The sequence below is a fragment of the Nicotiana tomentosiformis genome, chromosome 4, assembly GCF_000390325.3.
Source record: "Nicotiana tomentosiformis chromosome 4, ASM39032v3, whole genome shotgun sequence".
NCBI classification, from domain to species: domain Eukaryota; kingdom Viridiplantae; phylum Streptophyta; class Magnoliopsida; order Solanales; family Solanaceae; genus Nicotiana; species Nicotiana tomentosiformis.
In genome coordinates this window covers 133,921,790-133,932,570 of record NC_090815.1, presented here as the reverse complement: position 1 = coordinate 133,932,570, position 10,781 = coordinate 133,921,790, and the positions used below count along the sequence as shown (strand labels likewise).

The 10,781-nt window shown below is 37.0% G+C and overlaps 2 protein-coding genes and 1 long non-coding RNA gene across 3 annotated transcripts; 1 reads left to right on the top strand and 2 right to left on the bottom strand.

Moving 5' to 3' along the window:
- Positions 1–323: 323 nt before the first annotated feature.
- LOC104086822 (uncharacterized) lies at positions 324–5,060 on the bottom strand. Its single transcript, XM_009591165.4, has 6 exons — positions 4,663–5,060; positions 3,515–3,649; positions 2,898–2,976; positions 2,606–2,700; positions 955–1,122; positions 324–856 (listed from the first exon to the last, which is right to left on the bottom strand). The coding sequence occupies exons 1-6, from the start codon at positions 4,973–4,975 to the stop codon at positions 696–698; spliced, it is 951 nt and encodes a 316-aa protein (XP_009589460.1). The 5' UTR covers positions 4,976–5,060; the 3' UTR covers positions 324–695.
- Positions 5,061–6,053: 993 nt separating this feature from the next.
- On the top strand, positions 6,054–8,982 carry LOC104086823 (uncharacterized). Its single transcript, XM_009591167.4, has 3 exons — positions 6,054–6,391; positions 7,874–8,201; positions 8,296–8,982. The coding sequence occupies exons 1-3, from the start codon at positions 6,308–6,310 to the stop codon at positions 8,817–8,819; spliced, it is 936 nt and encodes a 311-aa protein (XP_009589462.1). The 5' UTR covers positions 6,054–6,307; the 3' UTR covers positions 8,820–8,982.
- On the bottom strand, positions 6,194–7,415 carry LOC138909130 (uncharacterized). Its single transcript, XR_011415673.1, has 2 exons — positions 6,919–7,415; positions 6,194–6,802 (listed from the first exon to the last, which is right to left on the bottom strand). It is a non-coding gene; the product is annotated as an uncharacterized lncRNA (long non-coding RNA).
- Positions 8,983–10,781: the final 1,799 nt, after the last annotated feature.

The following is a 10,781-nucleotide window of genomic DNA, read 5'->3' as shown; positions in this document are numbered from 1 at the left end:
TAATTTAGAGTATTCTCACCGTAAGAGAAAATGACAATGGTCCAAGTGCATACTTCCTAGTTTTGCCACGGTAACTTACAAAATGACTTCGACTAATGTTCAATAAAATGGCTTCTAGTCTTCGCGTCTATTTCTTGCGGTCAGCCAAGTTTAAACTATAAAAGACCTCCTTACTTTTGTACTATGAAGTTCTATTTTTTAATACGATTAAGTGTTCATGGTAGGACTTTTCTAATTTACAAATGAGACAATGATTAACTTCCAGCATATCAGAGAAAAGGAATAGGGAAGAGAAGGGGTGAATATCAATCCCAGCATCCAACTGAAAAAATCGAATACATAATTATTAAAAGAAAAGGCCCACTGGCTACTTGAAGGACAAAATCAGTAGTAAAATTGGCACATGAAAGTGACAACTTTACAGTTCACACCAATCACCATTGGCGACAAAATAGAGGTAAACTGCAAGAAGAGATTGTCTCAGCACACCTCAAATACAACTTTCATCCAGAAGAATAAGTCAACACAGAATGTAAACAAGCGCGCAATCAAATTTATTTTGTATCCTTAACTACCAAAAATTTGTTAAGTGCATCTCCTTTATATATTAGCTTGAAAGTAATGCTCTTTCTCAGAACTGTAATCAACACCTCTCAAAAATTGTCTTTGCTTGTGGTTTTCCAATTAATCGCCACTCAAGCTTGAATTCTAGCAGACACACCTACTGCACTTTCCATTCGAGAGTACCAATCACCAATACGTGTGTTCTCCACCATGTCTCTACCAGATTTCAGGTAGCGGATGGGTCTCAAAACGCCATATACAGCAAGATCAGCCAAGTTTGGTTTCGAGCCACCTGTTAGATCGAAAATGAGTCAAGGCTCACACACATGACAAGGATTTGGTGCAAAGATTATCAATCAAATAGATTCTGACGTAGGAGTTAAAACAGACCAAGAAAATCTCGGCCCTTCAGAGCATCAACCCATGTTTCTGCAGCTTCATACAGGGCTGCACGCTCATCTGTAATATTATACCTCTTCTTCAATCTCTTTGAAACAAAATACATGGATGCAGCACCACCATACTTGACGGTAAATCTTTCCGTAAAGCCGAAATTACCTGTCCATAGCATAAATAAGATTAGACTTGTGCAACAGGTAAACCACGGAAAAAATTGCTCTAAAAGACGAGCTTCAACTCACATAAAGGTACACAACATAGAAAAAGACCTGCAATCGGACTATGCTAAACAGAGATCAAACGGCAGCCTACAAAAACTCCACCATTTATTATTCCAAGCTGAAATATTATTTATGATGAGCTGAGGAGAGTTGAACCTCCCCTGGGGATCAAGCAAAGAACTCTTTAAACTATCAGTATAAGCACCACTAATAAGTGACATGTTTTCTCATGTCCATTAAGGTTCAGGTTCTGATACTATATCGAGCCTAGCTTAAATACATAAGAATCAACAAAACACAGGAGCAAGGGAGAAGCTATGAGCAAGACAAATTCAACTACAGAGAACAGCCATGACTGGTAACACACTGAGCAGTATACATCTAAGTTGCTCGGACATGGGTGCGGGTGTCCGACATGGGTAGGGATCTAGAGGTCGGATACTTTGAGATGTAAATTCTAAGATTCGGGGATATGGATCCTAGTACGGATACGGTTGAGGGGATGCGACTAAAAATAATTCAATAAAATAAATAAATAAATAAATATATATATATATATATATATATCTAAATTATGAGAAATTTTGTGGAATAATTACGTATAGCTTGTAAAGTGTGAATTTCTTTTTTATTCTCAAGTTGTAGATAAGTAAATGATTGATTTCCTAGATAAGGCCTAGATAAGGTATGCTATTTTCTTCAAATTAATCCTAGTTTTGATTCTGATTTCGGGAATCAAATTGTATCTCGTCTCGAATTTTTCCGTCCGTTGTGGTCAAAGTACCCAAAATTGTTTGACCAGATCCAGTACGGATCCCATACCCACATCCATACTAGTGTCTTGTCGACACGGGTGCGGCACCTAAACTGCCATATCGGAGCAACTTAGGTATACATTTGCTTCTTCACATATTTTTACTTTCACATACAAACTGGGGAGTGTTTTGCTTTTGGTCAGATTTATAGAGGACGCGACCTCGTATAAATATCTTGAAACAACAGCATTCTATTTCACAAATTTCCATCTTTAATTCTTCAGACCAAGTTTATAGTGCACAATGTAACACAACATATGTAATCACCATTCCAGTTGTAACAGAAGAACAGAAACTCTTAGGCGGGCCGCGGGCCAACATCAAGACTAGCTAATAAGCAACAAAGTATTACCGACATCAACTCTAATTCTTTATCCCAAACTTAACTAACTGAAATCTTTTAAGACGGATAAACACCAAAAGAGAAACAAGATTTTTTTCTACACTAATTAAATACTCACGTGCATCATAGTTTTACTGCCAAATGCAGAAGGAAAACTCCACATCTTGATTTAAGGCTACTAGTATGAAAGAAAGAAAAGCACCATAAAGCAAATATTTCTTCATGAAACATCTTAACATGTGGTCACTGCAATCAAATCTTACCATGACTAGTGATGTACTCGAATGATTCAAGAGCTTCTGAGGTAGTTCGATATATGTTGGGTGCTAAGACGTGCACCAAGTGATTATCCACCCACCTACATTTGCAAGAATCGCGATTAGTGGATAAGACCCTATTATGTAACAAAAAGCAAAAGCTTCATCGGGAAACAACGGCTAATTTCCTATGTCACTTACAGACTCGATAACCTGATTACCAAATATCACTTATCTCGAGAGGAAAATGCTACGACACAGTCATAAAACTATCATAGATAGAAAGAGAAGTGCATACTTGCGCCATTTGCTTTCTTCATCAGCATCGGAGGTAGAATCAGCAGAACGCACCTTCTCGAATAATTTATCAATAATATCTATAATCCACCAAAAGGGCAAAAGAAACATGTTTAGACATAACCATAAAAGAGATGAGTATAAATCAGGTGTCCTGGAATCCATTTCAATCCATCTTCAATGCAAAATTGCATCCATAGATATAGTTATCTTTAGTCACTCCAAATGCTTACTTCACAGTTGAGCTTAGACGTTGGATAGGATTTCAATATATTTTACTAACAGTTGAGATGCATTTTACAATCAGCAGTGTATAGAAACCTAAAAGGGCAGCCCGGTGCACAAAGCATCTCGCGTTCACATAGGGTCCGGGAAAGAGCCGCACACCAAAGGGTGTGATGTAGAGAGCCTACCCCAGCTACTTCCATGCCTCAAACCCGTGACCAATAGGCCACAAGGAGACAACTTTACTGTTTCTTCAAGGTTCCCCCTCAGTGTATAGAAACTAAAGCATAACATAATTATCATAAGCAAATTTACAGCTATCATACAGTGACAATGTAATCTAACGGTGCATTTTTACCCAAAAAATTGAAGCAATTCTAGGAAATCAGATACCTGATGAGTCCAGCATAGTTTCACCATCAACTATCACAATAGGGACTTTCTGGTAATCAGACCACTTGATTTCTTTTCTGCTGATGGGGTTGACCTCAATGATCTTGTATGGGATGTCATAGTAGTCAAGGAATGCTGAAAAGATAAAGTTCCAGGGTAAAGGACTATGGTGCGTACCAGATAATAATAAGTAATAGGGGGAGGAAGAAAAGAAACTATCGCAGAGATAGAATCATAAACGTTAACCAGTATGCATTACGACTATTCAGAGATATACATTGTCAAAAACAAATAAATAAACCTTAAGAAAACATTTGATACAATGCCACACAAAGAAGCCTTCTAAGTGGAAAAGGGTAGATTGGCAGGCTCATAATCCACCGAGTTTCGAACCATGCCCCATTGACCTTGGGGATTTCTTTGTTATCAAAAGTTGTTAAGCGATTGTAAAATTCCAACCAAAAATACAAGAATACATCAAATAGTTTAATGAGGTGAAGCATATTGTGGCAACACTACCATGTTAGTGGGAACTAGAGATACTTGATACTCCTTCCATTCAAGTTATTATGACAATATTTTCTTATTAGTCCATTCCAAAAACAAATTGACATATTACTATATTCCGCAGAATTTAACTTTAAACTTTTCATCTTACTCTTACTGAGAAGCTTTTACAGTCACACAAATGTTATGGCATGTTTAAGACAACAAAATTCAAAGGCCTTCCTTTCTTTATTAAAACCTATGTGCCAAGTTAAGTTGAAACGGAGAGAGTATATTGTTTATGAAGACTTTAAGAATCTATAACAACAACAACAACAACAACCCAGTAGGATCTACAAGTGGGGTTGGGTAGTGTGTACGCAGACCTTACCCCTACCGGAGGGATAGAGAGGCTGTTTCTGGAAGACTTTAAGAATCTATAACCTACAGAATAATTATCTAATCCTCAGTGAACTATCTCCAAGCTATACTCTCATTAACAGATCACAGATGAATTCAGTAGGCTACCTACACTAGTACACTAGACTTGATTTTCTTACAAAAATATCTAGTTTATGTTTTAGAGAGGCACATCAGCAAAAATAAGTATTAAATAAAAAATAAACAATCCACAAGACAGAAATAGCGAAAAAAGTATATACCTTTAACCTTGTTACAGAATGGACAAGCTTCATACTGATAAAGAACAATATCTTTAGGGCGTAATTCCGGTGGCACTGCTTCTTTAGCGTGGACTTCCTCGGTCAACGCGGTAGCCGCCACCGAGAAAAGCATTGTTCCGGCGACAGCGTGAGCGGCGATTCTAGTTGGTTGATACCAATTAGACCTGACAGAGGATTTGCTGCTGCTCGTGCTGTACCGAGCCACAGTAGACGTCCTGTGCTGCGGAACCGACACGGCGGCGGCACCGTCCATGGCCCGGCATATGGCGGCGATTCCACTAATCCTCCTCATTCCGGCGATCTGAAATTCGGAAAATCTATGGAAAATGTAAAACTTTATTCTATGGGCCTTTGTGGCAACTTGTAAACAACTCGATTTTGGGTTTACTAGGGGTTTCAACCTTTGCCACGTAAGCGGGTAAAAATGGGTCCCAGAACAGTCGGTTCGGGAAAAATGTTGGCCCAACTAGCCCTTTTTGCATATGACTGTTTGCAACTGGACAACTAGCCATGGGAATTTGGAAACTGGCTGGAAAAAAAAAAGGGAAAAGAATCGAAAGGAAAAGGGAAGAAAATTTTCCTTTTTGTTTGGTTTATTGGAAAAATATTTTTTTCCTCATGAATTAATTTGTTTGTACACAAGAGCAAATGAGCATTGCTATATTTTATTCCTTGCATATACCAAATTACAGATATGAGCCGCTTTTGCTAAAGCTCGAGTAGTTTCTTAAAAACTCACTTCAGATATGAAACTTTGAGTATTGAGAGATGCTCTTGTTATTCCCAATAAGACGACTCGATAACAGATCGCTTCTTCAAAAGTGCGCTTCATTTGTTCTGCTCGTAATAATTTAATACGTTCTTCGGGTAGAAAAATATTAGACATACTTGCTTTGCTATATTTTATTCATTACATATACCAAATTGGAGATATACTTACGTGTTATTTGTTTGTATTTAAAATCAAATTAAGTGCTACCAAAAAATAGATATATCGAAAGCTAGACACTAGAACTGGTTAATATTTAAAATTTTGCAAAAAAATGGCAAAATATTAAAATTCAAATCACTAGCCAAATTTTAATTAGTTCGTAACTTGAAATTTTGCAAATGTCATGTATTTTTAGGGACAAAAGAAGCATATATACATAAATTTATAACCAATTAAATACTACTTCTAAATTTGTTTGCTAATTCTAATTGGTCTTTACTTGCTTTCCAATAAGAAATGGGCCATAAGTGATGCCATCCGTCTATGCTAAGGAAAGGGATATTACCATAAAAAACAAAGGGCAATAAGGTAAAATAAAAACGCGCTTTAAGTCGGTCACTCATCTGCCTATAAATACCCCTTATGAGGTTCCTTAGACACATTATTCATCTCCGCCTCTCTCAATAAAAATTTCGACTGCGTCGGGTCTAGGGTTTCCAGAAGAACTTCGATTTTTTTGCGATTCAATCAAATTTTTCTTTTGTATCGTGCCAAATCGAAACAAAATCTGAACGCTACCCATCTATTTCTTACGATTTGTTTTTGTGTTTTCGTTAAAGAGAGGAGGGGGAATTTCAGATCTGAAATCGAAAGCGAAATCGAAAAGGGGTTGTGCTTCTTTGTGTATTGAGGATGTCTCGGTGCTTCCCATACCCACCACCTGGCTATTCGCTGAATACAGCAGCCAATAATGAAGCCTTGATCGAATCGATTAAGGTTTGTTGAAACAAAGAGCACTTGATTTATGTGTTTATGCTCTTGTCCCTGGCTGATTTTTTCGTCGTGTTGCTAGAAATAATTCAGCATATGAGGGCTTGTTTAAATCTGATTCTATATCATGTAAATCTCCTAGGAAATAATGTTTCATTGTGCATCTATGAACTTCGATTTAGGGTTTCATCGTTGTAAATAATTTATATGTCTCAGTATAACCTGGTTATAATTGGATTAGTTTTAAGGATATGATTAATATTACGACATATATCATATGAAATCTGGGTAATTGGATGCCCGCTGATAGTATATCTCCTGCCCATGGATCAAGGATGAGAGTTGGAAAAGTGTAGGGACACTTTAGGGTTTAGTGCATTGTTTAAGGGAGAAATTAGAGTAATCCTGTATCCAAGCCTTGATGGATAGAGTTATCCGGTACCTGTTGCTGGTGGGAGGTGTCAGGTATCCTGTTTAATTAGTCGAGGTGCGCGCAAGCTGGTCCGGACACCACGATTATGGAAAAAAAAGACCATGTTATTGCAGGTTTGATATTTGATGGAGTGGTGAAATAGGAGATTTTCTGTGACTAATGGTTTATACTAATGAGGGCTGCAATTTGTTTTCAAAACTAATTTAATATGGGATTTTTTGATGGATAAAACTACTTTTTGAGGTACTCTTTTAAAATCATTTTTTGGTGGAATGCGCAAAAATTTTCACAACCTAATTAAAAAGACAACTATCCTAATTGTAAATTTCAAAAATATCCATTTGGGTCCAGCTCCCGCGGAAGCGATATTAGGCCTCTTTCCTGCTTAGACTTCTATTTGTTTCCATCAAATTAAGTTTAAGTGAGATTGTCATCTATGAAACAACTCATGAGCTACTTGGTCGTGTTTTTAGGTATTCCCTGTAATTTTTCATTACTTTGACATGACCACCTAATAAAGCATGAATACTGCACATTAGTCTACATTTAACTGTATAGTTCAAATGATTGTTTTAGCATCTTCAATCATAGGAGTGATAAATGACACCTGACAGAATAAAAGCGTATCCTTGTTTTGTGTTAAGTCCACAATGCTAAGTGCTTGTGTATATGGTGTTCAGTGAACATGTTATTCTTTAATTTGTCCATGCTTTGGTGCTTTCTAGCTGAATGGGGGTTAGCCTCATCCCTCATATCCCTTTGCTAGAGTGTTGTATGATTGGACTTCTTTAGAACTTTTTAAGCAACTCAATGTAAGACCAGGGGCCAGGTTGTGTGATAAATTGAACTAGCTGACTGAGTGCTGCGTTACTGTATTCTGTCATATTGATGCAAGTATATGTTGTGAACCCAACAAATGTTTGGTACTACACACATGCCTCTTTGATGTAATAAAAGATCAGTGAGATCTTAATTGTGCAATATCCTCGTGGTGATGCTGTATTCATCTTCTCTCTCCCTCTATTCTGAACTTGTTATCCTCTGGTGCTCTAAAGCTCCAAAGGGAGAGGGAGATAGCTAAAGCAGAAAAGAAGGAGAAGAAGAGGGAAAAGAAACAAAAGAAAGGAAAGAGAAGAGAAGAGAAGAAGGCAAAGAAGGAGTCAAGTAATCCTGGATTTGACAAGGCCACTCACGAGTCCAAAGGAATGTACTTGTTTAAATGTCTAGAAGACGAAGCTGAACAGTTGGAGAGGAGCAATCTCACTGAGGAACATGGACAGGCTGTGTGCTCACAGAATTCCAGCTGCTCATCTGACAGCACCCAGAATAGCAATAAAAGGAAGAGGCCTGCCTCACCTTCACATGGCAACATACAGGCACATGGTGAGTTTATTTTACTTTTATTACCGTACTTGTTAGTTTGGTCTTCTGTTCTTTTTGTTGCTTATGTTTTTTTTAATTATTTGCTTGACAATAGGTAGCATTATCCGCATTCGTTTGTCTAAAAAAGGTGGGCAAGGTGAGATGTCAACTGCCAAGGAGAAGCAGTTGCGAAAACCAGCCCAAAAAGATGCAGAAGTTACAGTCAGGACAATTGCAGAGAGAGCCAATCCTTTGCAGAAAGCAACCAACAATCAATGTTGTCCGTCCCTATCAGTTTTAGAGCCAAGTCCATCCACGTCTGGGTGGACAGACTGTGTTGCTGTAGACAAGACGGCAACTGCCTTATGCTCCAAAGAGCATGAGAACAGCATAGAATTTCAGTACAAGAATTTGATAGAGAACTGGCTTCCGCCAAGTCTTCAAACTGAGCATCTTGGTGTTGACGATGAATCGTGGCTGTTCCAAAGAAAACCTAAGCACACACGAGTGGGAGAAAAAAGTGTGGTCAGCAAAGAAGTCAGCAATGATTCAACATGTGGAAGCTCTGCATTATGGCCACGGGCGCAATACATTCATGATGCTGAGTTGTATGCATTGCCCTTCACAGTTCCCTTTTGAGTCATTTCTAACTGTGTATAGTTAGTTTTTAGCTCGATATACTGCGCAGGGAATTTTGTAGCTCTTCTCTGGGAAGCAGCTGTGGTTTAGCCTGGAGTTTAGGCACACAGATAAAACTTTAATTCTTTTTACTTTCTCCAGCGAGTTACATCACTTTCTTAGAGTTCTTTGTGCTGGTTGTCTTATTTTATGTACTTACTGGCTTTTACTACAGAGCATTTGTAAATGAAGTTAAAAAAAAGAAGAGAAAATATGGACACATTTATTAAGGTTGAGGACGATTTTGTGCGTGCTATAGAACGCTGCTTGTTATATTGTGAACCTAGCGAATTGGAAAATATTCTATATGTGAACGGTCAATACTGCAATGAAAGTTGACTATTTAATTTCTTCTGAGTTCCAATGAGTTGGATTCTTCTAAAAACAAATATGTCTTTTCTATTTCGTGTCTTCTAATTCTGGCTCAATTCCGAAATTATACATCATTGTTTCTTCAATCATTTATTTCTCCAATTGCTATAAAGCGTAACTTTGAAAGTACGACGTGGTTGAATTAGCAAAATATTCATCTATTCTGATTAAATTCTGCTGGGTAATTCTGGAACTTAAGATAGATAATTTACATTAAGTAATGGTGGCCTTCCACTAGCTGTAGTTCTAGTTTCCTTGTAAAAATGTTTGAGCCATGAGATGTTTGGGGCAATAAAAAGAAAAATAACAGCAAAAGGGAGAACTGGTAAGGTTCCAAATAAATTCTTCTTGGTAGGTTGCAGCAGAAGGAAAAATTGATACTTCTAGGATAGCTGCAGCGAATAGTGATGGCTATTGGGAAAATTGTCATGTGTCAAAGAAAGCACACAAAGAAAATACCAAGATATTAAGTATTTTATATTAATTATTTGCGATCATGTGTATAAAATGTGGTAGTTAACTATGGTTAAATACTAATAATTATAGTTAAATGAAGTAACATGTATCATTTACGGGCAAGCTTTTACCTTGTATACGGGTCATCAAATGTTACTACAATTTTAGGTTGAAATTGAAAAGAAAAAGAATGTATTTGAAGTTGTAGTTATAAAAAAAGGTATTTGAACGTGTCAATTGTATTTGGACATAAATTTCACTTGAAAATGTAGGAGTTTTACCCGTGAGAACTTTATTTCAATTAAATACTCCTTATAGTATTAGTTATGTAACTCCAAATTCTCTATCTCAAGTTGAAGCTTAGACTTAGACGATGGAATACACTTCAAATAAAATTGATTCAGAAGTGATGGACCACACTCTTTAAACATCACCGCCTCCAACTCTGCTCTCTTCTTCTTCATGAATTGAAGCTGGTAGTATTTGAAAGGAATGTGTAAATCTAAGTTTAACCCATCGATTAAGCTTGTGAACAATTGGATAAATTTGTTTGCAAAAACTAAAAGTTTATGCATTTTGGTCCTAATTTGGTAAGATTAGCCTTGCAGACTAAAGTTTTTGAACAATTTAATAAAGAGTTGATACCCTAAAATCTCCCTACACTATCATGTTTTTGTCAGTTTCCTACTTAAATTATTTGGTGTCCCCAACCCCCCCGAACTATATTGCCCTTCATATTAAAACTCCCTCGCTGCATTCTTTGAGTTACGTCTAGTACACGCTCCTAATTGTCTAGAAATATGCCATGTAGCACTACGCGTGGTTGTTTAACTCAGCCTAAAACCCGTCTAAACTATCACTTTTTTGTCAGTTGCCTACTTAAACTATCTGGTGTCCCCCAAAACCCCTGAACTATATTCCCCTATATATTAAAACCCCATGATGGTCTTTTAAAAGTACGACTGTCTAACTATATTAACTTATGGTTTGTACAAAATTTTTTATATAGTTTACTCATGATATATTACTCACGAATGATTGATTAATTCTAGGAGTTTCGGCCAAAATAATATCTAATGTACTATGTTAATTTTA